General features: G+C 61.4%; 1 protein-coding gene across 1 annotated transcript; it reads left to right on the top strand.

Moving 5' to 3' along the window:
* Positions 1 to 3,034: 3,034 nt before the first annotated feature.
* Positions 3,035 to 22,677, top strand: LOC144267224 (syntaxin-binding protein 2-like). The gene is made up of 19 exons (XM_077820970.1): positions 3,035 to 3,071; positions 5,562 to 5,611; positions 6,558 to 6,639; positions 7,240 to 7,316; positions 8,287 to 8,365; positions 9,100 to 9,203; positions 10,347 to 10,495; positions 10,828 to 10,912; positions 13,826 to 13,956; positions 14,100 to 14,207; positions 15,205 to 15,262; positions 15,771 to 15,836; positions 16,563 to 16,643; positions 16,980 to 17,118; positions 18,453 to 18,559; positions 19,090 to 19,179; positions 21,413 to 21,498; positions 21,904 to 22,061; positions 22,598 to 22,677. The coding sequence occupies exons 1-19, from the start codon at positions 3,035 to 3,037 to the stop codon at positions 22,675 to 22,677; spliced, it is 1,767 nt and encodes a 588-aa protein (XP_077677096.1).
* Positions 22,678 to 25,117: the final 2,440 nt, after the last annotated feature.

Below are 25,117 nucleotides of genomic sequence, written 5' to 3'. Positions count from 1 at the left end.
GCCAGCTGACTCCGGCTAACAGGGCTCGAGCTGAGCAGCTGTTTATTTGTGGTGCAGACGTTCTGGCTTCGGCTGGAGCCCGAGCTCTGGGAACCTCCCACCTCGCATCGTCCTAGAGTCGAAGCGCCAGCCTGAGCCCCAAAGGCTACACCGCAGTTAAACAGCCCCTTAGCCCGAGTCCCGGGAGCTGGAGTCAGCTGGCCTGGGCCAGCTGCAGGGGTGTAATTGAAAATCAGCCCCCAGCCGTCTCTGGGTGGGCACCAAAACCTGAAGCATCCAGTGCTGGCCATTTACTCCCTACTGAATCCCTGGACCTGAACTCCATGGGCGAAGCCACCTTGCCTGGCCTGCGTTTGGCTCTAGGCTACATCTACTGGGAGCTTAGCAGGTCCTCTAGATTGGATGTATCGTGAGGGCAGCACCCGGCTCTGGGAAGGCTCAGTAATTGGATGAGTCTGTTCAATTCCACGGATCTGCTTCTAGCCAGGTTGCCGCTTGCGTTTTGCTTGGGTCTGTAAAAGAAAACAAAATCAAAGTGGCTGGTGGAAGCAGCACAATGAACATTTAAAAAGAATCAGTGGCAGAGCTAATAGCGGGCCGGGGGGCAACTGCCCCCCTCAGCAGCCATTAGGTATACGTGTGGTGCCTTTTCAAGCCAATAGGTAGAACTGAAGGTGGAACCACCAATGACCCAGCTGCCTCCTGGTTCCACCACTGCTCAAAATGTAGCTCTGCTGATACTAAGAATCCAGAGTCTATTGAGCAGGAACATGGGACAGACAGCACCCTTGCTGGGAGAACCCATGCTTTGCAAAATGAGACATGGACTTTCATTCACCCTGCACTGAATTGCAGCCACTTCTGGAGTGGAGCATAGTACCTGCATAACAACACACGGATTGCTCGCTCAGCACGGAAATGCAGATACCTCTGGGGTGGAGCGCAGCAGCGTATCATAGAACATGAGGGTTGGAAGGGACCTCAGGAGATCATCTAGTCCAACCCCCTGCTCAAAGCAGGGCCAATCCCCAATTTTTGCCCCAGATCCCTAAATGCACCCCCCCTCAAGGATTGAACTCACAACCCTAGGTTTAGCAGGTCAATGCTCAAACCACTGAGCTATCCCTCCCCCCCACAACACAATACAGGGATCACTCACCTGGCATTGAAATGCAGACAGCTCTGGATGGAGCATAGCAGATGTGCCACAGCACTCAACAACACTACACAGGGATCACTCACCCAGCACTGAAATGATGCCACCTCTGGGGTAGGAATGCAGCAGCTGTTGAACAGCCACAGAGCGACACTCCTCACAGTTTAGAGCAGGATGTGAAGAAGACTCTCACTTCCATTCGAAAGCTCTGGGGGAGTTCACAGAAACAGACCATGCTGTTAACCTGAGCTGAGCAGCAGCCAGGACACAATAGATTGGGTCTGCACTGCGGGTAACCAGACAACAGCTCTGCCATGAGGGATTCGTTCTGATTGACGGAGGGAGGGATGGGGCAGGGAGCCAGTCAAGCTTGGGGAACAAATTCCTTCTCCAGGATGCTTTGCTCCAGGATCTTAGAGCCCAGGCTCTACGGCCATTAATTCCTGCACCACCCAGCCGGAAGGGAAGGGCTGGGGAAGGTCTTTGCACTCCACATGTCACAGGAGGACAAGGCAGAACGAACCATGTCACAGAATGAATCAATTGCATAGCCTGGACTAGAACCCACGAATCCTACCTGCCAGCTCTCTGCTCTAACCATTAGACCCCACTCCGCTCGCAGTCAGGATAGACCCCAGGAGTCCTGATTCCTAGACACACACGCACACACACACGTTTCTCTAACCCAGTGGTTCTCAACCAGGGTTACGGGTGCCCCTGGGGGTACGCAGAGGTCTTCCAGGGGGTACACCAACAGGCTACACAAAAAGCTTTAGCGAAGTCAGGACAAACTAAAATGTCATACAGACAATGACTTGTTTATACTGCTCTGTATACTGTTGGATGTGTTTTGTTATAGGATTATAGTCTGTTAAAATATGTGTATATTAAATTCAATACGGGGTTTGTAAAGACAGAGCAGCAATCCAAGATGGCGTCTGAACGGCCATCTTGTGACCGCCATCTTGTTGTTTACGGTGATCATGGCCCAGTCATAACTGGATCCAACCGGTTTTTCCCGCCATTGGCAGCTCCCAGGACAATTTTACCTCAGACTGTTTCCACCCCGGCTGGGACTGTACCATGTTTTCCCGCCACTCCGTGCAGGAAGGGCCGGGACTGGCTGAGCAGTGGTACAGTCCGTTCCCTCCGGCCCTCCCCGCCCCCGGCAGCGCTGAAGGACGCCATTCCCGACGGGGCGAGACGGGCAGAGGCCGTTCGCTCCATTCGACCTGCTCCTGTTCCTGGGTTCAACACGGGGCCTGGCTGAGGGGGGCTGGGTGGAGGGGGGGCGAGGGGCCTGGCTGATGGGGGGAGGCTGGGTGGAGGGGGGACTTGCAGCTCACTGGGGGGCCCTGACTGGAGTGGGCTGAGGCCCCACTACCCCAACCCGGTCCTCGCTTTAACCCTGCCCGAGGCCCCCGCCTCCCTCTGCGCCCCACGTGACCAGGTGGGGTTTCAGTGGGGACCTGCGTGGCCCTGTCACCGGTCGCCTGCCCATTGGTGCCCAGGGCCAGCCCTCGCAGCGCCAGAAGTGGGGGGCTGCGGCGTTCGGCCGTCTTCAGCCTTGCAGACATCGACCCGCCAGCACCCCAGTTGCTTTATACTGAAATCAGTCACTGGGGGGGCTGGGCCCGTCCATCAGTGACACTAGGGGGGGCTGGGCCCGTCCACCAGTGACTGATTTCAGCGTCGCTAGGGGCTGTCGCCCAGTGTCACAGACACTCCCCAGAGCATGGCAGGGAGAGGCCAGGGCGTGCCCAAGGTCAAGAGCAGAGCCGGGGCAGAGCCCAGGAGTCCTGACTCCAACCCCACCCCGCACACAGCTGAGTCCCACTTCTACCCACAGGGCTCGAGGGGACGTGGCAAGAGGCGGAGATGGCCCCGTCCGGGCTGAAGGCGGTGGTGCGCAAGAGTGAGTGCGGAGCCGGGGGGTCTGAGTGCGGAGCCGGTCGGGGGCAGGAATCTGGTTGGGTGTGGGTCTGGGGGGGCAGGGCCCAGTTGGGGGGCCCTGGGAGGGGCGCTCCTGGGGGTGTCTCACCCTCGGGGAGGATTAGGAGTCAGTCGGAGCAGAGAGCTCCCCCCCACCTGCCTGTCATACACCAGGAAGGGGAGGAGGCTGTCTGCCCCACCCCCAAGGGCTGCCCCCTCTCATAGGAGCTGCACTTTGCGGGGGCGTCATCGTCGTCATCTCTTTCCATCAGGATGACTCCCACCAGGGCCGGTGCAAGGATATTTTGTGCACTAAGCGAAACTTCCACCTTGCACCCCCCCCGCGGCCCCCCCCCCGACAACCGCTGAAAACTAGTAAAGTTAGCATTATAAACAGCCTGTCAGAATGGGTAACGGCTGCGCGCGAGGAGAAAAATGACATCATAGCCGCTTTGTAACGTAGTGAAGCAGTACACTTCTGCCCGGCCCCAACACAGAGCTGGCGTAGGCGATAGCTATAATGTAGGAGAGAGCAAGTTAAAGCCTTACACTTCAGAAGCCCAACCCACTTCTGTTACTTCAGAAGCCCAGACCCACTGCTGAATCTCCAGCCCAGGCTGCAGTGGACGGGGCCTGTGGCTAAATCCAGACCACAGACTTGGGGTTTAAAAGACTCTTGGAAAGTGGATTCAGTTCTGATATTCCATGGTTGCCCCCAGAACTGGGACAGAGCAAAAGTGGCCCACAGTTCAGGACGGCCGGTGGTGCTAATAACCCTTAGCTCTTCTCTTAGCTTTTCCTCACTAAATCGCACAATTAGGAGGGCCTGACACGTGACTTTTGAATACTTGGGGTGGGCCATACTGCCCTGGTTCAAGAGGGGTCTCTGAACAGGAATAGCAGGGGGGTGCGGGTCAGGAGTGAGGGGCATCTGCAGAGCCGTTGGGGGGGGGGGGGACCCAGGACTGGAATAGCTGCGGGTCAGGAGTGAGGAGCACCGGCGGAGCTGGGAGTGGGTGGTAGCCCAAGGCTGCCATAGCAGGGGGCTGCGGGCAGGAGTGAGGGGCACTGGCAGAGCTGGGAATCGGGGGGGAGCAAAGGGCTGGAATAACAGAAGGCTGCGGACAAGAGTGAGGGGCATCTGCAGAGCCGTGAGGCGGGGAACCCAGGACTGCAATAGCTGCGGGTCAGGAGTGAGGCAGAGCTGGTGGGGGACAGACCAGAGCTGGCATAGCAGAGGGCTGTGGACAGGAGTGAAGGGCACTGGCAGAGCTGGGAATGGGGGGAAGGAAAGGGCTGGGATTGCAGGGGCTCCAGTCAGTAGTGAGGGGCACTGGCACAGCTGATGGGGGCAGCGCAGGGCTGGCGTGGGGAGCTGTAACTGCAGTTCAGGGTCAAAATGCCTGGGCGGAGTTGCGTGGAGAAAGCAGGTTCATGTCTGCCTTCACCATGTCTGGATCCAGGCTGTGCTGCCGGCCCCTTACCTTGCACTAGAGCTCCACGTGCCCTGCTGAACGGGGCGTCCGCATGCCACAGGTGTAAAGGAACTGCAGGAAAGCAGCAGGGAGGCCAGTGCGTCCTGGTGCAGAATAGCTCATTAGGACCGAGCTAATCACTCATTAGGACCGAGCAGCCAAGTCCTGATGGGCTAGAGGTGGGGTAGGGAGAGGCATTGCTTGAGTTATGGTGGAAACATAGTGTGTTGGGCAGTGCACTCACGCACACCAGCTACCGGGAGTGGGAGTGAGAGTGAGAGTGAGAGCACAGGTCAGGGTCGTGGGGCTATTGCCCTACAGGGCCAGCCAGAATCAGGTGCTTCGTAGGGGTAAAACAAACAGATGTAGTATGGTAGCACCCAGGAGCCCCAGTCATGGACCAAGGCCCCATTTTGCAAGGCGTTGTACATTATTCATTAGGTGTATTACGGTAGTGCCCAGGAGCGCCAGTCATGGATCAGGGTACCATTATGCTGGGCACAACAAAAAGATGGTGCTTGGCCCAAAGAGCTGACTATCTAATTGCTTAGCTGGGCCGTGGAAGGTGCCCAGGAGACAGGCCGGCAGTTCTCTGAGCGGGGCATGCCTTGGAGGGGTTCTATGTGCAGGACTCAGGATTTGAAGTCTTTGTTGTGTTGTTGTCCCCCACACACTGTAGAGGGTCCCTGGATCCCCTCCAGTCAAGAGGTGCTGGACAGGATCTGTTCTCTTGCTGCACGGGGCCAGATCCTTAGTTCAGCTGTGCTCGTATCCAGCCTGGCAGAAAGGAAGAGGGATCAGACCCATGGCCCATCTAGCCTGTCACCCCACCACGATCGCCGACTGGGGGCTCGGCTAGGAGCACATCGCTAGCTGGCCTGAAAGCAGGCTCTGAGCCACTTCCCTGAGGGGTCCTTCCACCAGCCAGTGGGTACTGGCTCAGGGCACAGCCGTCCCATCCGAGCCCCACCACTGATCCTCATCTCTTTCACTCGCAGAGATCCTCAGCGTTGTCCTTCACAGCGTGAAGAAGGAAAGAGAATGGAAGGTAAGCAGGCCGAACCTGTTGCCCTGGTGTCCCCCTGGGGATATGCTGTATCCATATATCATGCTCCTCCTCGTCCAGCCTCTTGAGATTCATTAGGAACCTGAGCTTTTCCAGGCTGGATCAGATCCCTGCTCTGTCTAGCCCATCATCCGTCCCCAGCTAGGCTTGGGTATGTCTGCCTTCCCACTGCGCTGGATCAGACCCAGCTTGTCCAGCTAGCCCCATATCTCCCCCCCACACACACCGGATCAGACCACTGGGACCAGTGAATCAGCCTGGGTGGGAGGAGGAGCAGGAGAGTGCCAAGCATGGGGGCAGTATGCACCATTGGGCAGGCAGGTTATTGAGCCCCCGGCATGGACTGGGCTGGGGGATGTGGAGCAGCGGGTTAGGCCGAGGGAGCATTCGGCACGGCAGGAAGGTGGTGGAGATGTTGGGCCAATGGCCTACAGGGCTTTCCTAGGGGAACACGGAGACTCCCCTCGTTCCATTTCTCTGTGCCCTGATCCTGGTTCTGTCCGAGGGCTGGGGAGCGGATATCTGGTGGATCGGAGCAGGGGACTGGGAGCTAGGACTCCTGTTCTGCCCCTGCCTCTTGCACTCACCCTGTCACCTGGGCGAAGAGGCTGATCTCCTCCAGTCTAGGAGGATGGAACCATTCTGAATGGCCGGGTGTCCCAGGTTTGTCTCCTACATCTCGTACCAGCCACTCTGCTCGGAGCCGCTCTCCCTGTAGCTCCTCACGCAGTCCTTAGCACGGTCAGCTCAGCAAAGTGCAGGCTTGGTACCGGCCCTGCTGCTCTGCTGTGAAAGGGCTGTGGAAGGGCTCTGCCATTAGCAGTCGCTCTGCTCCCTTGGCTGTGCTGTGGATGATGATGGTGGGCAGCTGGGCTCAGGGCAGTGACTAGTTCATCCGAAGTGGAGCGCTCCCCTCTCGCAACCCCAGGTGCTGATCATGGACCACCCCAGCACGCGCATCCTCTCATCATGCTGCATGATGTCCGACATCGTAGACGAAGGCATCACACGTGAGTGGCCCCTCCCTCCAGTCTGCTCCCCCCGCCAGGGCTCCCCTCCCCCTTGGATACACCTCACAGTCAGGGAGTTGACTTGTCTACATTCACGTTTGCATCTAGTTTCCCCGCTTTGCAGCCCCCTAGACGCCCTCCTTGCTATCGGTACCTTCCCAGCCAGGTCTAGTTCCCTTAGCCCGGCACTTTCAGCCCGTGGAGCCTCTTCACCGCTTTTCTCAGACTCCCGCTAACTCCTCGCTGCTCCTCCCCAATGCTGTGGGCAGGGTCCTGGCTGGGGAGGGCGAATGCTGGCTCCCTGCTTTAGGGTGGAGGAGCCCTTGGGGTTGAGGGGCACAGAGCTGAGCCAGCACTCTAGCGGGGTGCCCCCAGCACAGTACAGAGGGCCATTCCTTCCCTGCTCCATACTGTGGCAGCATCGCAGCCCACGGCCCCACATCAAAGCGGCTGCTGCATTGTCGCCTCTGGAATGCCCCGGCCTGCTGCCAGCCAACATCTCTGTGCCCCTTGGCTTCCCCTCCCCACATCCTGGTGGAGAGCGGCTGGGGCGGGTGGCTAGGACACACTGACCCGCGCCCAGTGTCTGCTCTCTCCTAGTTGTGGAAGATATTAACAAGTGCCGGGAGCCAATCCCCAGCCTGGAGGCCGTCTACCTGCTCAGCCCAGTGGAGGAGGTAGGAGCTCGGGCCTGGGGCAACTGGATGGGGAGCAGGGGAGACCCCGGGACAGCTCCTAGTGCTGCCTGGAGGTGGCGCTGTCCGGGGGGATGCGCAGCACAACGTCAGGATGGGAATGGGGCCAGTCAGGGCTCCCCAAGAGGCTGCTTCCCCAGAGCTGGGCTTCATGTTCTTTGCCACGTGAGGCACAGACTGTCCCCCACACCTCTCCGCAGTGCAGTCCTGTGGGGGTTGGATGGGCAGGTGCAGCAGGTGGAGAGAGGCGACCTCAGTTGAGACTCAAAGCGAAGGAGACTCGCTGAGGCAGAGGCTCAGGGAGCAGGGGCTGTTGGGGAGGAGGCTCCTGCATCTGCAGCAGGGAGGTGAGTGGAGGGAGACCAGGGGCAGGGGGCGCTGGCAGAGCAGGGTGAAGCCCAGAACCCGCAGGGGCTGCCCGCGGAGGGAGCACTGTAGGAGAGGACTGCGAGCTGGGGCCTTGGGCTTGGGACAGGGCAGCCAGGTTCTCACCTGTCACAATGGCCGGTCGAGGGGTCTGAACAGGTTCCAAACACCCTGCCAGGCTAGCTGGCGTGGCGAAGCTGCAGGTGCCCAGCATGGCGCCCAGGGAGGGAGGGGGCCCTGATGGTAGTTGCCTGGGATTGCTGCTCGGCCGGCTGTTCCCTGGACACTGCTCAGAGCCCACTTAGTTCAGCAGCAAGGCAATGCCAGGCCTCATCTGTGGCCGGGCATGGACACTTCTGTGCCAGCAAGAGATGTGGCTGGGCCCTGAGGATGTTCCGGGCACATGGGCACAAGCCCTGCTCCAGGCAGGGAGGGAGCCCAGAGCCAGGGGGGTGAAAACCAGCCCACCTCCCGATGGCATCATGCTAGGCCCTGAGTCCCCAGGGCCTGGGCATGGGCTGGGCCATCTGAGCAGCAGGGAGGGGCCTCGGCAGGTGCTGACAACCCCCATCTCTCCACTTTGCAGTCGGTGCAGGCTTTGATCAATGACTTCCAGGGCACCCCCACCTTCAACTACAAGGCAGCTCACGTCTTCTTCCTCAGCTGTGAGTATTGGGGGTCGGGGGATCCTCCAGCTGGGAGCCTGGGCAGCAGCACACTGGAGCCTGTGGGTGGGGGGTCTCTCTCTGCCGGCAGGCCAGTGCACAGCACCCCGATTATGCTCTGCCCTCCTGCAGGGGGATGCAGCCCCAGCAGGCGAGACCGAATGACCCCACCTATCCCTTCCACCCCTTTTCCCCCACTGGCCTGCCTCCAGCCAGCACGGCTCACAGACACCTGCAGCGTGTGCCCAGAAAGGCGGCCTCTGGCTACCATTCCCAGCATGCATTGCTCCATCAGTCCCAACTTGGTGGAGGGATGGGACACCACCAGAATACCCAGTGAGTCAGGGTCATATCTGCTTCTCCCCATTACAGCGGCAGGGGGAGCCCAAGTCCCCGTTCCTCCTTGTGCATCATCCTGAGTTGTACACTCCGGTCACTCAGCCCTGCGGGGGGGCTGAGGGCAGGGTGTGAGACAGGGGCTGCATTGGAAAGATTGTGGCTCCCCCTCGCTACTGATGCTGCAGAAGGCGAGAACCCGGCATGACTCTGGTTCGGGGGGGCTGGACTCATCGTTGACTCCTGTGTGGCCCTGCTGGCTTGCCCAGGTTCCCCACAGGCGTGCAGCACTACTGCCCCTGCTGTGCCTGTCCTGGCCCCGTCCGTGGGGGCTGGCGCTGTGCTGGGGGTCCTGAGCCCTGTGCCTGTCACTCCCACCCACTGCCTTTGCCTTGCAGCCTGTCCTGAGCCTCTGTTCAAGGAGCTGAGGAAGTCACGGATCACCAAGGTCATCAAAACCCTCAAGGAGATCAATATGGCCTTCCTGCCCTATGAGAGCCAGGTGAGGGGTGGCCGGGCTTTGGAGGAGCAGGTCCGCGGGGCGGATGGTGACGTACGACACCACACCCTTATTGTTTCATGTGGTTTGGGGGGGGAACCTTTCCCTTCTAGGGCCCCGGGTTTGACGCCAGCACAGGGCAGCAGGGACTAGCTGGCTGCTCACACCCTGTGAGAGGTGGAATCGCTGACTTGCACCTGGTGGGGATGGTAGATGTATGGGGGAGGAGGGCCCTGCCTCCCTGGCTTTACCAGCTCTTACTGATGGTTTATACAAGGCCTGCAAGACAGTCCGATACTCCACACGCCTGCCCTTTACCCAACCACCCCATCCCCTCCTTGTGTCATCAGTGGATTTCCCCCCTCCTGCCCCTGAGGGGCAGGACTGTGGTGTCAGCCCCATTGCATTGATGGGGAAACTGAGGCACAGAGAGACATGAGCCTGGGCTACACACAAAAGCTTTGTTGGTATGGGTTTGTTACAGGGACATGAGAGAAAAAATCCCCCCTGTAACTGATGCAGCTGTGGTGGCAGAGCCCCTGGGTAGATGCCGTTACGCGGGCAAAGCAGTCCTTTCACCACTCTAGCTGATTTCGTCTGGGGTACCGGTGCCAGCTGAGCCAAGAGAAGCTTTGGCTGGTATAAGCTGAGTGTCCGTCAGGAGGCTTTGCTGGCTCACCCGTCCCGTTGCGCCAGCAAACCCTTCATGGGCCGATACTGTTTATTGGTGTCCAAGCACATTTGTTCCAATGGCTCGTTCTGTTCGGCCAGTGAAATAAGCGACAGGGGCAGACGCGCCTTGATGCCGGGTTTGCCCGTGGCTATGCTGGGGCTTTCGCCAGACGAGAAGCGTCGCCAAGCCCCCTCCCCCAACATTGAGGGCACCTGGGAGTCTGCAGCCAAGTAAGGACCTGAACCTGGGGCATCTTCATCCCAGGCTGGTGCATGAATCTCTGGCTCGCTATCCCTCTACCACAACAGGAGTGGCACTGGCAAAGGGATCTCTCCCTCACTAGGGGCTTGCTACAGCTCCACCAGGCTGGCCTGATCCAACAGCGCATCTTAGGGGCGCGGTATGGGACACAGCTGGCCTGGCTGCAAGCAGTTGGCACCGGGGTCTGATCTCTGCTCTCCCCCGTCCCCGAGGTGTACTCCCTGGACAAGCCAAAGACCTTCCACAACTGGTTCAGCCCCTACCGCTTTTTCGAAAAGAACAAGCAGCTGGAGATGCTGGCAGAGCAGATTGCCACATTGTGTGAAACCCTGGAGGAGTATCCAGCCATCCGCTACAGGAAGTGAGTGTGCCCAGGGGAAGGGGTACCCAGCTATCCCCTATAGGAAGTGAGTGTGCCATGGGGAAGTACCCAGCCATCCTCTTCAGGAAGTGAGCGTGCCCAGAAGGAGAAGGGTACCTGGCCATCCGCTACAGGAAGTGAGTGTGCCCAGGGGGAGGGGTACCCAGCTATCCCCTATAGGAAGTGAGTGAGCCATGGAGAACTACCCAGCCATCCTCTACAGGAAGTGAGTGTGCCCAAAGGGCGAGGGTACCTGGTTACCTCCTACAGGAAGTGCATGTGCCCCTCGGGGAGGAGCTGTTTCTGACCTACAGGGTTTGTCTTTGCTGCAGGGACCATGAAGATAACTTCCACTTGGCGCACGCTGTGCTGGCCAAACTCAAGGCGTTTAAGGCATACGAGCCCAGCATGGGAGAGGTGAGCGAGCTGTGTCGGCCACACCCTTGCCATGGGACAGAGCCACGGGGGAGCACATGAGAAGTAGAAGGAAGGAGGAGTGATTTAGAACCTGCTCGGAGATCCTGGCGGGGGGAGGGGTGGGGTCTAGACACCCTTGGAGATCCTGAGGGGTTGGCAGAACAATAGCATTCCCTGTGTGGCTGGACTAATGGCCCCAGCCCTTCTCTAACACTGGCTGTGGGCAGATCTCAAAGTGCTCTACAAAGGCTAGTGTCCTTATCCCCTCTGTATAGATGGGGAAACTGAGGCACCAACTGGGGAAGTGTGTGCCCAGCACAATCTCTCTGTTTATAAACAGGGCAGTTCGGTCAGAGAACTAAGCTTCGCACACAGAGCCTCTTCCACACCTGGACACTCCTGTCTGTGTGTGCTCCTACACTCATCACCATGGTATCACAATCTCACTAATGAATTCAGCCTCCCAGGGGAGGCAGGGTGGCCTGTGTTACAGATGGGAAACTGAGGCATACAGGGAGTCTGCCAGAGCAGGAATAGAACCCAGCTCTCCCGAGCCTTAGCCACAAGTCAGCCCTGGCCTGTGGGCTTCCCCTAGCTCCTGCCATCCCCGTCCCACCCCCAGCAGAGGGGAGCTTCAAACCCACCCTTCCCTGGATTCTCACACGGGAAACCCAGTAGCTCCTACCCCCCTAGGAGAAGCAAAGTGATGTAAAATCCAAGGCCTGCCCAGATCTCTCCCTCCTGTTGCCTCTGCTCTTGCTTCCAGCCTTTGCTGAGCCGCTGGGAGACTGTGCACCTGTGACCAACTGGGAATGTTTGTAATATCTTTTATGAATCTGATGCGTGCCTCAGTTTCCCTATATATTTCCTGGCTTCTCTGGCAGGGGGTGAAGGGGAAGGATTCTCGGGGAAGGTAAGAGTCATGCCGGGGGTCGGGGGTGTCACCTCCCTGTCTTGGTGAAATGAAGAGAATCCAACACAGATCAGCCTGGGGGCCAGAAAGGCCGTGCCGGCTCCAATGGCTCCTGGCTGGATGCTCCCAGCAGGGAATTGGAGCAGGGCCCCCAGCTCGAGAACACAGGGTTGGGAAGGTTTGAGCTGGGGGATGAGTGCGGGAAGCTGGGCGCTCTCGCCTGAGAACTGACCAAGGTCAGGCCGAGGCCTGGTCTACATGAGGCAATTGGGTCGGTGCCGCTGCGTCTCTTGGGGGTATGGGAAAGGTGGAGTCACTGAAGCGGAGCAGCGGAGTGGTTTACATGTAGACAGGCCCTGAGTGAGAGACCCGGAGCTGAAAATAGGTTTCTCTGCAGCTCGGCCAGGCTCTGGGCTGACCAGAACGGCCTCTTGCTTTAACCTTCAGTGGCCTGGGCTGCCCAGGCTGGGGTCCAGGTGCCTAAGAAACCCAACTGTTCTGGTCTCCAAAGCCACCCAGCCCGCGGTCCTGGCACCCTGGGGCCTTGTCTGCACTAGTCCCTCTTGCCTTGATGTTTCCCAGCAGCCAGCCCTGAGGGGTAGCTGGCACAGGCAGTGCTGTGGCACCCACCAGTGCACTAACCACCCCTCTGCTCTGGGCAGGGTGGGGTGACTCGGTGGTTACGCCAGCCCCCATCTGTACTCGGGGATCCCTCCAGCAGAGCCGAACTGGCAAAGGGTGTGAGTAGAGTCCCGTGGGGGGTGGGGGCTGAGCATAGCAACCCATCCAGGCTGGGTAGGGCTAGAGGGGAATGATGGTGCCAGCTCTGGGTTCATGTCCCTGCTCTGCCACAGACTCCCTGTGTGACCTTGGGTGAGTCACCCAGCACCTCTGGGCCTCCATCCCCCTCTGCAATGGGGTGACAGCCCTGCCCAGCCCCACGTGCATGGGGGGGCAGGATGCAGCAATGATAGTGCTACAGTGGTGGGGGACAGATACTCCTCCAAGAGAGGCGCTCCCCCGTCAGCCTCAACCCATTTACCCAGAAGCTGTGGAGACCTGCCAGGCGGGTGGGTGGGGGCCGGTCCGACGTTCTGCTCCCGAGCGTGGCTGAAAATCGGGCCACGTACTGAGGTGGGACAGTTGGGATAGCATCAGGGGCTGTACGTCCCCACCTCACCCACCCCTGACTGTCTGTGCTACCCAGCAAAGAGCAGAGGCAGCCCCTTGCCGAGGTGCTCCTGGGTGGGCTTGGGTTCCACTGGGGCTGCTGGAGCCGGTTTCAGAGCCGTCTGCCATGAGAGCGCAGGGCTGGTCTCCTATCGCCACCTGCTGCGCAAAGAGGGCAGTGCATGCTGATCAGGCAGGAAGCGGGGGCTGGGCCAGCCCCCCCATGATGTGGGTCTGAGATGCTGACCATTTGAGTGGTCTCTGTCCAACTGGATGCTGGGGGGCCACACAGGCTGGGACTGGGGAGCTAGAGCTTCATATGGGGTCCCAGCTCAGATGCAAGGTGGGGCATAGGGATAATGTCCTGTCGTTCCCCTCTGGGACCTTGTATCAAAGAGTCTCTGGGCCTCGTGTTGGTTAATGATAGACTAGCCAGGCCCTTCTGGTGTAGTTCCCCCCGTCCCCACACAGCATATGGAGCAGGGGGCAGTCAGGGAGCTGCCTTGTAAGGGGCATGCTCCCGTTGGTGGAGAGGCACGAGCAGAGAGCATGCTTGGGGGAGGGGGGCATTGCTATTTGCATGAGGGGTAGGTAGCCCGTCCCTGCAGGGGGGCGTTGCAGTGCAGCTGGTCAGGGCAGGACCCCAGGGCACGTCCCAGCTAGCTTGGGGGGTGTCTCTTGGCTTCCCCCTGGGGTTGGGGGCTGGGCCACAGAGAGGGTGGGTAGTGAAGTTTCAGGCCACCAGGGCCCATTGGATTGTGCCGTGTAAGCCAGGCCAGGAACCCTCTGCCAGAGCAGGAGGTGACGGGTTTCTCTCTCCTTTGCCCCAGGGCCCCGGCAAAGCCCATTCTCAGCTGCTGATTGTGGACCGAAGCTTCGATCTGGTGTCCCCACTGCTGCACGAGCTCACCTACCAGGCCATGGCCTACGACCTGCTCAGCATCGAGAAAGACACCTACAAGTAGGGCCTGGCTGCCAGCAGGGGTCGCCCCGCACCCCTCCTCAGGCGGGCTGGGGGGGATGTGGCCCAGGCACCTGCACTGCTCCGCAGCCCCCACGCTCGGGCGAGGGGTGCCGCAGCCTGACCCCATCTCCCCCCTGCAGGTACGAGACGACGGGCATCAGCGACTCGCAGGAGAAAGAGGCGCTGCTGGACGAAGACGACGAACTCTGGGTGCAGCTACGCCACATGCACATTGCTGACGTCTCCAAGTGAGCGCGCTCGGCCCTGCCCCCTGACACACACCTCCATGCCCTGCCCATCCACTGGACATACCCCCCCGTGCCCCACCCAGGGCCAGGACCCATCCCCCCCCCGGACACACCACTCCGTGCCCCACCCAATGCCAGGACACCCCTGGACACACCCCTCTGTGCCCTGCCTAGTGCCGGGTCTTGCTACTCCCCCCCACCTTCGGCACACCTCTCCCCTCCCCACCCAATGCTGGGACCCCCTACCCCCACTTTGGCACAGCCCTCCCCTCCCCGCCCGCTGCCAGGACTCCCTCCTTGGACACACCTCTCCCACCCAGTGCCAGGACAGCCCACCCCGTTGACACACCTCTCCCCCTCTTTTCCAGTGCCGGGACTTCCCCCATCCTCCCCTTCAGACACACCCCTCCCCTTTCCTTCCCACCCAGTGCTGGAACCCCACTACCCCTTGGATACACTCCTCTCCCACCCAGTGCAGGGACACCCACCCCCCGCAACACACCCCTCTCCTGCGCAGTGCCAGGGCCCGCCCTCCCCTTCCCACCCAGTGCTGGAGCTTGTCCCTCAGACATACTCCTCTCTGAGTGCTGAGACCCCCTGGACCCAGCCCCTCTCCCCAAAGGACCCCTGAGCGCTCCCTTCCAGATCCACTGTCCACATCTCCTCTTGGGGATCCGCCTGGACACTGTCTTCCCCCGATCCCAGGGTCTCCCCATGCACCTTACAGCTCCCTTGAGTGAGTCCCTCACCGACCTCCTGCTGGGCCTGCTGCTGCCCCCAGGCCCCCCCAGCAGGGCGCCAGGAGCCCCCAGAGGTGCACTGAACTCTGCCTTGGGGTAACTTAGGAAGAGGGTCTCCCCCAGCCTGCCTGAGGCTCTTGAGGCAGAGAACCCTGGTGCCTGTGGGGCGGGGGCTCCATCCCCTGTAGCATAGGACAGGGTACCCCCTACCTCCAAGGCAGTGCCTGGCTCCGTCCTGACCCCTCTCCCTGCTGCAGGAAGGTGACGGGGCTGCTGCGCACCTTCTGTGAGAGCAAGAGGCTGACCATGGACAAGGTGCGGCAGGGGTTGGGGGGAGCGATTGGGGAGTTCAGGCCGGAGGGACAGGGGGACCCATCCCACTGCCACTGATGGGGAGGGGAGGCTTCCCTGCTGCCCCAGGAGGGGTTGGCGGGGGCGGGGGGGCTGTCCCATTGCTCCCAGGGTTTGCCTGTAAAGGGCTTAGAGGTGTATGTGGAGTCCCCTGCCCCCCAGCCAGAGCTCTGGAGCTCCCCACAGTGGGGGAGGGCAGAGGCCCATGGGGCGGGGTCAGACAGCAGGATCGGGACCGCGCAGGGAGAGCTGCAGGGAGCCAACGCTGGCATCTCCCTGGCCCGCTGCTGCTTTACACCTTGAGGGGCGCTCGGGTTGCGGGGCTCCTGTCTCGCTCCAGCTGGCCTGGAAAGGGCAGGTCTAACCTAAGCCGCAGCCACGCATGGCCTGAGTGACCCGCCCTGCTGCCTCTGCCCTGCAGGGGGCTCCAAGCGCTGGGAGCGGCCGGGATCTCACCACCGCCTCCCTCCAGGCCAACATCGAGGACCTGTCCCAGATCCTGAAGAAGATGCCCCAGTATCAGAAGGAGCTGAACAGGGTAACGGGGCTGGGCTTTTCGTGGGCAGGGGGCAGGCCATTCAGTGGGGCTGATGGGAGGGGCAGGGTGCTCTGTGGGGCTGGTGAGGGACAGTAGGGACTCTCTTGGGGGGCAGGGCACTCTGTGGCACTCCGCTTTACTGCCTGATGAGAGCTGCTGACCTGTCCCGTTGGGCAGAGCCATTTTCCCCCCAGGTGCTGTGTGGCACCATGGGCAGCAGCCTGCCTGTCAGTGCCCAGAGCTGCCACGTTAGCCCCACCCAGGGCAGCCCTTGGGTAAAGCCCGTGCCTTGCTGCTGCAGCTCTCGGGAGGGGGCCTTGGTGGGCTTCCAAACCAGCCTATTGGAGCCACTCCTGGTGCCACTGAGCCATGTGCCAACAGAAAGCTCCTTGGCACTGGCACAGGTACCCCGACACCTGCTGATCTCCAAGCCCCCAACCTCATGGTGACTAACAGAGAAGCCGTGGGCTGTTTTGGAAGCTGCTCCCTCCTCCTGATCCTCCCCTCCAGCTGCCCCACTCCACCCCAGAGGTGGCTGCACATCAATCCCTATATGGCAGCCCTATATGGTGGCTGGGCAAAACAATCCCTATATGCTCGGCTTCTACAGCCAACTGGGGCTGCCCCTCTGGCCGAGGGGCCCTCCCTGTGGGTTGGGAGGTGCAGGTGCTCTGGACCAGCCAGTGATACGGTGAACTCCCCCTGTGCCCCGGTCTCTCCCCGCAGTACTCCACGCATCTGAACCTGGCCGAGCACTGCATGCAGCACTTCAAAGGGACAGTGGAGAAGCTGTGCAGCTTGGAGCAGGTGGGTCTGTGGGCAGAGCCTGGCTTGGGGCAGAGTCTGGCTCATGGACTCAGCCCGGAGAGAGGGGTCTCAGAGCTGCAGGCTCACTGGAGCCAGGGTCAGCCCGCCCATGCAGCACCAGGGGTGCAGAAGGAGGACATGGGGCTCGGGTTACTCCCTGGGGGCCAGTTGCTCACCCCAGAGGGAGCTGACCCCAGGGAGGAGGGGGCCCTGGCACGGGGTAGGCGAGCTGTGGGTCAGGGGGCCGTCACATCTCCCATCCTGCTGCGTGGGCGGGAGGAAGCAGAGTGGCCTGACCTGGGCCTTGTGTGTGCGCCCCCTTCCCCCTGCCCCCAGGACCTGGCTATGGGGACGGACGTGGACGGGGAGAAGATCGAGGACCCCATGAAGATCATCTTGCCTGTCCTGCTGGACCCCAGCGTGCAGGCCTACGACAAGATCCGCATCATCCTGATCTACATCTTCCTGAAGAATGGTAACGCCACAGGCCTGCAGGGGGAGCACTGCGCGGCCTGCTGCTGCAGGGGGGTGCTCCTGGAGGTGGGGCCCAGGCCTGTGGGGCTGGTGGGGAATAGCACTGCTCAGACTGGCAAGCCCTCCTGCTATGCAGGGCGCCCCCTGGCCAGCCGCTTCCCAGGGCCTGTGTCCAGCCTGGCTCTACAGCCCTGTCTTCCCTCTGCCCACCTCTCGGTGCCTGCAAGCCTGCCAGTGCGCCACGCCCATGCTCCCATCTGGGGTCAGATCTGGGGTCAGATCTGGCGGCCTTTGCTCCCTGCTACTGTCTTCCGAGCAGTGTCCACCCTCCATGCTCCCCCAAGCCCGTTCTCTGCAGGGAGGGAGGGAGGATGGAGACACACACCTGGAGCAGTCCCCCAGCCCGTTCTCTGCAGGGAGGGGGGACTTCCCTCCCGTCCTGCAGGCTGTTCAGATACCATGTTGTGTCTCTGAGCCTCCTGCAACCAGTCCCCTGCCCACCCCTTGTGTCATCCCTGCAGCAGCTCCCTGCTTCTTGCTGCATCCAGCCCCATCCCCAAACTCACCAGGGTCTGGGGAACCTCCCTGACCCTGACACTTGGCACAGTCCCTCTTCCCCCATCGGTTCTTATCCCATGCTGGCTCGGTGGGGCAGGGCCCTGCTCCGGGACCCTTCCTGTAACCCTGCTCAGGCACTGCCCCTGTGCCCATTGCTCAGGCCAGGGTGCCCTCATGTGGCTCCTCTGGCTGCCTGGCTGCCCAGTTTCCTGGCCAGGGGGCGCTGTGGAGTTGCCAGGCCTCTCCGTCTGCACTAAGCAGCAGTAAATGGTTTGGGGGGGCAGGGGTGGGGCACATTGCCCTCCCTCCAGCTCAAGGCCTCACAGCCTTTAAGAGCCAGGCCTTGGCTCTGACTCTGCACCTGACTGGCTGCAGAAGGGGGAGCCCAGATCAGGGGGATGGGGGCTCCCATTGCACTGCCAGGGGGAACTAGAGAGACCCCTGACCCCAGCGCCCGAGAGAACCTGTTGAGGGAGGAGCAGCAAGAACCTAAATTCGATCATTAACTGTGTGGGGTCCAGTGGGTTAGAGCGGATGGTGCTGGGAGCCAGGACTCCTGGATTCTATCCTCAGCTCTGGGAGGGCAGTGGGGTCTAGTGGGTTAGAGGGGGGCTGGGAGCCAGGACTCCTGGGTTTACCCCCAGCTCTGAGAGGGGTGGGAAGAGCAGGATCTCAGGATCTGATCAGGGAACTAGGACTCCTGGGGCCACGGACTCATGTGCCTGGGCTGTGGGTGCGTCCCGGGGTGCTAGCGCTGACCTGTCTCTCCCCGTGAAGGTGTGGACAAGGAGAACCTCACCAAGCTGATCCAGCATGCCAACATCCAGCAGCAGAGAGACATCATCAACAACTTGCAGTTCCTGGGCATCTCTCTCACGCCTGGGGTAAGGGACTGGGGCCAGGGGCCAGCAGCTGTACCCATGCCAGGGGGCAGATCTGTGCTGCACAGGGGAGCCCAGGCCATCCTGGAGATGCCCCTCTATGGCAGTGACCTACTCCCAGCACAGAGGTGGCCTCTGTCCCTGTACAGTGGGGTGACGCCCTCCCCATAGGAGGGTGACCCCCAAGTTACTCCCCATCTGGGGTGACTTCTTCTGCCCTGGCAGAGGATACTGGAAGTCAGGACCTCAGATAGCCAGCGAGCTGGAGCTGGTGACCACTGCTTGGGGTGACCATGCGGCGAATGGGGGGAAGCAGCTCTGTTCTCCCATCAGTCTCTCTCTCTCTCTCTCTCTCTCTCTCTCTCTTTCTCTCTCTCTTTCTCGCTCAGTGATCCATTCTGTTCTTTTCTCTGCCTCTCCCCTGCCAGCCTGGCTGGCGCGACTCAGGTAGGCCGCGCTCTCCCTGTCTGCCCCCGTTCCCACCCCGCACCTCCTCCCTGCTGCCTCTCACCCCCTCTCCCTTCCTCCCCCAGAGCAGGCAGCTGCAACCGGAGAGGAAGGTGCGGCTGGAATCCAGCTACCAGCTCTCCCGCTGGACTCCCATGCTCAAGGACATCATGGAGGTACCGGGCCATCTGCTTCCTGGCCTTGGGGGTGGGGTTGCAACTGGCAGGCTGGGCCCAAGGGGGAGGGGTTGGTTTGGGGTCAACCATGTGTAGAGCCCTGCATATCTGCGCACCATTTCTGCGGATAGTGGATCAGCTGCAGATACAACCGTGCAGGGCTCTACTCCCCAGCAGCACCTGGCCCGTGGCATCCGGCTCAGGCAGCCTGGGGGACGCAGCGCGCTCGGGGCCGCTGGCCCGCAGCCAGTGGCTGGGCGACAGGTCGGAGTCGGGGCTGTCCGGCACCCACTCGCTCCGTCGCTCTGCTTCCTGTCCAGCAGCTCAAGCAGCACCAGTGTCCCCACCAGCTCCTGGGCAGCAGGATTTGGGATTGGAGTGGGTGGGGCCCCAGCGTCCCACCCCTCCACCCCACTATGATGCAACATGCTCTGCTGCTGCTGTGTACTGTTACTCGTGACCCCCCCAAGAGGGCACGTGACGAGACACCCCTTCACCTAAGCCCCCACCCCCTCCACACTGCCCCTTCTCCTCAAGACCCCGCCCACACACTGCCCCTTCTCCTCCAGACCCTGCCCCCTTCACGCTGCCCCTTCCCTGCGAGACCTCTTCCCCAACCTCACTAGCTGCTGCCGGTGAGGATGCGGATACAGGTAAAAGGCGGCTTGTGGATCGCGGGCTGATGCACATCCACACTTTTGTATCTGTGCAGGGCTGTAGCCATGTGAGGGGCTCATCAGAGAGTCCTCTCCTGCTGCCGTCCTTAGGGGTCTTAAATCATAGACACGAGTGCAGGGGAGTTGTCTTACTCGGTGCTGAGATGCTGCCACCTCTGGGGTGGGCCATGGGCGGTTTATACAGCGGTCCCTCACTGGGGCTGAATTCTTCCTAAGGAGTGGCAGGCAGCTCTTAACAGCCGCCCAGCAGCGCTGCCCGAGAGTCTAGGGCAGGAGGTGATCAGTGTGTGGGGCTGGAAGTGCAGGGGATCCAGGCAGCACACTGTCATGACTGGCACTGGAATCTGAATGGCTGGCAGGGTCCTTGGCCTAACCTCCAGTGAGGAGCAGCTGTTTGACGCTCATCTAAAGGATGAACTCCTGCAGCACAGTACTGGTCACGCCCCCTGCAGACCCCCGCCCCGCCTGCTCTCTGCAGTACAGCGCCCCCTAGCACTGCACTGGGGCAGCACTGACTGCCAGGGGAGAGTGCCCCCTGCTGAGCCCTCCGCCTGCTCCCTGCAGTACAGCGCCCCCTAGCGCCGCACTGGGGTCATAGAGCACCCTCTGCTGACTCACTCGCACCCCCCAGCACCCAGTAGCTTTTCCTTAGAGGTCTCCTATCCAAGGACTGCCTGGGCCCAAACCTGCTTAGCTTGTGAGAGGTGACATGGTCACTCCATCCCCTAACCCTTTCAGGGGGCTGAGCCCCTCATCGCCCTGTCCTGTGGGGCACTCCTCAAGGGGGTGGGGGGGCACACTTAGTTGCCTTCAGCCTACTGGCTTGGGGCTCCTCCAGGCCAAGAATTAACCCCCCGACCGGAGCTCCTGTCCCTGGCAGATCACAGGTGGGAGGCTCCCAGGCCCTTGTTCCAGCGTTGTGACGGTTCCTCCTGTGGGATTTTGGGGCAGGCAGTTGCGGTAGCCTCAATCCCACGCCTAACCCAATGGGGGTGCCCCCTCTCTGCGCCAGCCACAACTTGGCAGGCCTTAAGCTTCCCTGTACAAGTCAATGCAGCAGACTAATGTAAAAGCCCCTATTATGTGGCATAAGGATGTATCATATCCTGGGCCCCCTGCGTGCCTGGGACACACCTCATGGAGCAAGAGGCAGGGCCTGGATCTGCCCTCAGCAGGAAAGGGGCACTGAGGGCAGCCCCCTGCCTCTCTCCCCCCACCCCCCAAATGAGGGGCCCTGGATCTGGCTGCAGGAGGTCTCCGCCCTCCTCATAACGGTGGATGGGTGGGGAGTTCACAGCAGGGCACTGAGCAGCTGAGGGGGATGTGCGGAGATGGGGGGGCATCACTGGAGGAGTCAGCGTTTTCTTTGCTGGCTCCCCATGCCCGCCCTGGAAAGGGGGCCCCAGGCTGCTCCCCCCAGGGACTGTCAATCATTCAGTGAGGAGCCGTCCCAGCCCCTCCACCCCAATGGGGCCTGGCTTGGCCACCAGATCCGAGGTTCCTGCTGCTTGGCCCCTGATGATCTGTCCTCCCTCCACCCCCCCACCCCCTGCCAGGACATCATTGAGGACAAATTGGACAAGAATCTGTGGCCCTTTTTGTCAGACCCGGTCCCTACTACCAGCTCCCAGGCTGCTGTCAGGTAAGGCTGAGCCTGGCTGGGCTGTGGGTGGCAGAGCCCTGACACACACACTCCAGAGTGTAGGAGCCTCTGTGCCTGGGAGAGTGTGGTCAGGACCCTGCCCTCTACGGGGGAGGGGATGTCCAAGAGCCTGGAGCCCTGGAACCCTCTTACCATGTACCCCGCACCCCAGCAGTCCCTCAACACAGCAGGGCCCAGGATGGAGGAAAGGGACTGGCCGAGCTTTAGACAGACCCCCAGCCCAGCGCAGGTGCCACCCTCCCCTACTCCCTCTTGCCTGCTTTGGGACTCCTGTCCCACTCCCTTGGGCAGGGCCTGCCCCGCAGCCTCCTCCAGGCCCTGCCCTTCCATCTGGCATTCCCTCAGCGAGCCCCTGGTATCCACACTGCCCCTCTCTCCCCGCAGCGCCCACTTTAGGCATCGGCACAAGAACAAGCCAGCGGCCGAGTACCAGACGGGCCCGCGCCTCATCATTTACGTGCTGGGTGGGGTGTCCATGTCTGAGATGCGCTGTGCCTACGAAGTGACTCCGGCCATCAAGGGCAAGTGGGAGGTGGTGATCGGTGAGTGGGGCGAGTCCTGGGGGAAAGGGCGGCTGGAATGCCCAGGTCAGGGAGAGTTGAGACCCCCTGGGAGGGGGAGACCCTAGAACTGCCTGCCCATCACCCACAGGGCTCCCATGCTACCTTCTGTCCTCCCACACCCAGGGGCCTGGGAACAGATGTGCTTGCCCCACATGGCCTGTATCTAGCCGCCTGATCTCCTGGCCTCTGTCTCCCCAGGCCTCTCATTGCCCAGGGACCATGTGTGGGGGCCCAGTCAGGCACCCCCAGTAACTCCCATAGGGATATGGCTCACCCCCTGCACACACCCCTCGAAGACCCAAGGGTGAGGAACACTGTCAGCGCGCGGATTTTTGCCTGGCTGTGCAGGGTACAGCGGCACGAGGGGTGCAGTGCCAGGCCAAGGGGGATAGGAGACAGTCCCTCCCCCCCTGCACTAGAGCAGGGTCCAGCTGCAAGGATGGGGGTGATGGTGATGCCAGCCACATACCTGCCTCACTATGCCCACCACTGCCAACCACCTCTCTCTCCCCCAGGTTCCAGTCACATCCTGACCCCCAAGCGCTTCCTGGATGACATCCAAACCCTCAACCAGCTGGACCCCGAGGAGGCCTAGAAGCAGCCCCCTCCCCCCAGAGACTCTGCCCCCCACAGTTTGCTGCCCCCAGCTCCACCTGCTCTTCTCAACAAGGCACCTTCCCCCCTACTCTTGGCTGCGGTGTCAGTTCTTGGGCGGGGGGAGGACCCCCAGGCTGCTTGGCTGTTCGGGCAGGGGACAGGCCAGGCTTCCTCCCTCTGGCACAGCCTCTAGGGCCGTTACCCTTTGTGCCCCGTGGCCACCCTGCCCCCGATGGGGTAGGAGAAGAGTCAGGCTCCATTTTCTACCAGCTTCAGCCATTCCTACCTCCCCTCCCTGGGACCCAAAGCACAGCCCCTCTCCCTCCCCCTCCTGTCACCCCTCTGCCAGTGATGGGGGGCGCACAGAGGCTGCTACCAGCATCTGGCTTTGGGGCGGGGGGTGTGACCCAGCCACTGAGCCCCAGGCTGTGTCTGTCCAGTCTGCAAGGAGTTAAAGAGAACCCCCCCTTCTGCCCCCATATCATCCCCATTCACCGCCTTGAGGTGCTGGCCCAGCCCTGGCTCCCTGCACCCCTCCCATCACAGCCTGGCACCCTGGCCTCTTGGCCCTGTCCCCCAGTGGGGACCTCGGCTCCTGAAGGGGGGAGGGGTCCTAGCAGGAGTTGCAGTCAGAGTAAGTAAGTAAGTGGGGGTGGAGCCAGGACTGCGTAGGAGGCGCGTCCAGGCTTGGTCAGCAGCAGGTAGGGTGACCAGATGTCCCGATTTTATAGGGACAGTCCTGATATTTGGAGCTTTTTCTTATCTAGGCTCTTATTACCCCCCACCCCTTGTCCCTATTTTTCACACTTGCTGTCTGGTCACCCTAGCAGTAGGGCAGAACGGGCTCGCCACCTGATGGGCCTGGATCAAATGCCCCTGCCCAGTGGCAGACACCTCCCCACTGCCTTTCCCTGGGTATCAGAGCCACGCCCTGGGCACCTGGAGCCCCAGCTTCATCTGAGGCAGCCAGCTCCAGCCCTCTTGGGTCTGATCAAGCCCTGAGCCAAGCCTCACCCCCTGAATCCCACGGGCCCTAGAGATCCTCTCCCTCTTGCCTGCCAGGCGGGCTGTGCTGGGGCAAGCACTGGCAGGAGTGATCCCAGGTAAAGGCAGTGACCTCCTTTACTGGGAGTGACCTCCAGGGGGTGGGGGGCGCAGGGGGAGAGTTTGTTTGTTCGCAGCTCTGAGCCCCTGCCCACCCCCCACACCCATTATCACAAAGTCAGTGCTGGCCCTGCCCCCGGCTACTGCCCTGCTGGGCATGTACCTGGGCCAATGAAGTGCATTGCCAAAGGCTGGCCGAGGTCTCTGCTGCTGTTCACAGGCGGGGAAAGGGAGGGCACAGAGCGGCGGGTGGCTGAGGGCCCAGGGAGCGGGATCTCCCCAACTCCCCCTCCAGCCCTGCTGCAGGTCCCAGGTGTCCTGGCTCCGAGTCACCAGGCCAGCGCTGCCTCCCCGCACCTGGGAATAGGGTGGGGCAGTGGCTGCTCCTTTCACTGTTGGACCAGGGCCTGGGGGCAGCTCTGCTCTGGCCTGTGGTCGCCCCCTGCTGGTGCAGTGCTGGCTCACCCAGCCGTGCCCCAGAACCTACATAGTTCCCTGTGGCCCCCTGCCCCTACTGCCTTGTTCTGCCTCTGGTCCGTGTGCCAGAGGGACCAGGAGGGAGCCTCAGGAGTCCCCTCAAGCCAGCTATGGGGTCCCCATCTAGTGTGGGGTTGGGACAGGCACTGAGCGAGCACCAGGGCCCAGCCCCCAGGCTGGCCCCCACAGGGAACCATACCCACCCAGCCCCTGCCCCTCCCAGAATCAGCACTGGAACCCAGCCCTCTGCGTCCCAGCCCCTGCTCTAACCACTAGCCCCTGCTTCCCGCTCAGATGTGGGACACAACACCTGCCTCCTTGGTCCCCCTCTAGGGCTTGGCCTTTGCCCCAACCCCCACCTCCTCCATCCTCCTGTGCCTAGAGCTGCCCCAGGGTCCCACCACCCTGGCTGCTGCTGGCCCCCAGCTCTTGGGGCCCTATTCCTGCGCTGGCACCTGCATTGTGTGAGCAGCTGTGTAGGCTCATCCCGCCAGCCAGGCCAGGGCTCCCCTCTGGCACCCTTTAGCCTGTGCCAACAGCTGGGGGTGCAGTGGCAGTGTCCCCAACCCCCACCTCGTTGGAAGGTGAAAGGAGACAAGGAGGGGCTGTGGGAGAGCCCCATTCTCTTACCCTTCCCGCACCCTGCTCCCCCGGCTCAGCTCGGAGACTCGTCCTGCCTCTGTAGTCACTGGGCATGGGGGTTAGCGCCCTCAGCAACCCCACCCCCACCAGCTGGAGACAGTGAGAGACCAGTGCCAGGTCAAGGACCTGCCCCAGGTCCCGGAGGAGTATGGGGGATCAGGGCCCAGAGCAGGGGTGACCGTGGTGGAGGATCAGACCCATCACTCATGAGGGTT

Source organism: Eretmochelys imbricata, chromosome 1 (assembly GCF_965152235.1).
Source record: "Eretmochelys imbricata isolate rEreImb1 chromosome 1, rEreImb1.hap1, whole genome shotgun sequence".
Taxonomy (NCBI): domain Eukaryota; kingdom Metazoa; phylum Chordata; order Testudines; family Cheloniidae; genus Eretmochelys; species Eretmochelys imbricata.
Note: the sequence above shows the minus strand (reverse complement) of the source record. Positions and strands in the feature narration are given on the sequence as shown.

Bases quoted from the DNA above. Each gene is read 5' to 3' on its own strand.
- LOC144267224 (XM_077820970.1), top strand. From the start codon at position 3,035: ATGGCCCCGTCCGGGCTGAAGGCGGTGGTGCGCAAGA. The intron at 8,366-9,099 runs GTGAGTATTGGG...TTTGCCTTGCAG, and splicing joins TCACGTCTTCTTCCTCAGCT to CCTGTCCTGAGCCTCTGTTC. The intron at 10,913-13,825 runs GTGAGCGAGCTG...CCTTTGCCCCAG, and splicing joins ACGAGCCCAGCATGGGAGAG to GGCCCCGGCAAAGCCCATTC.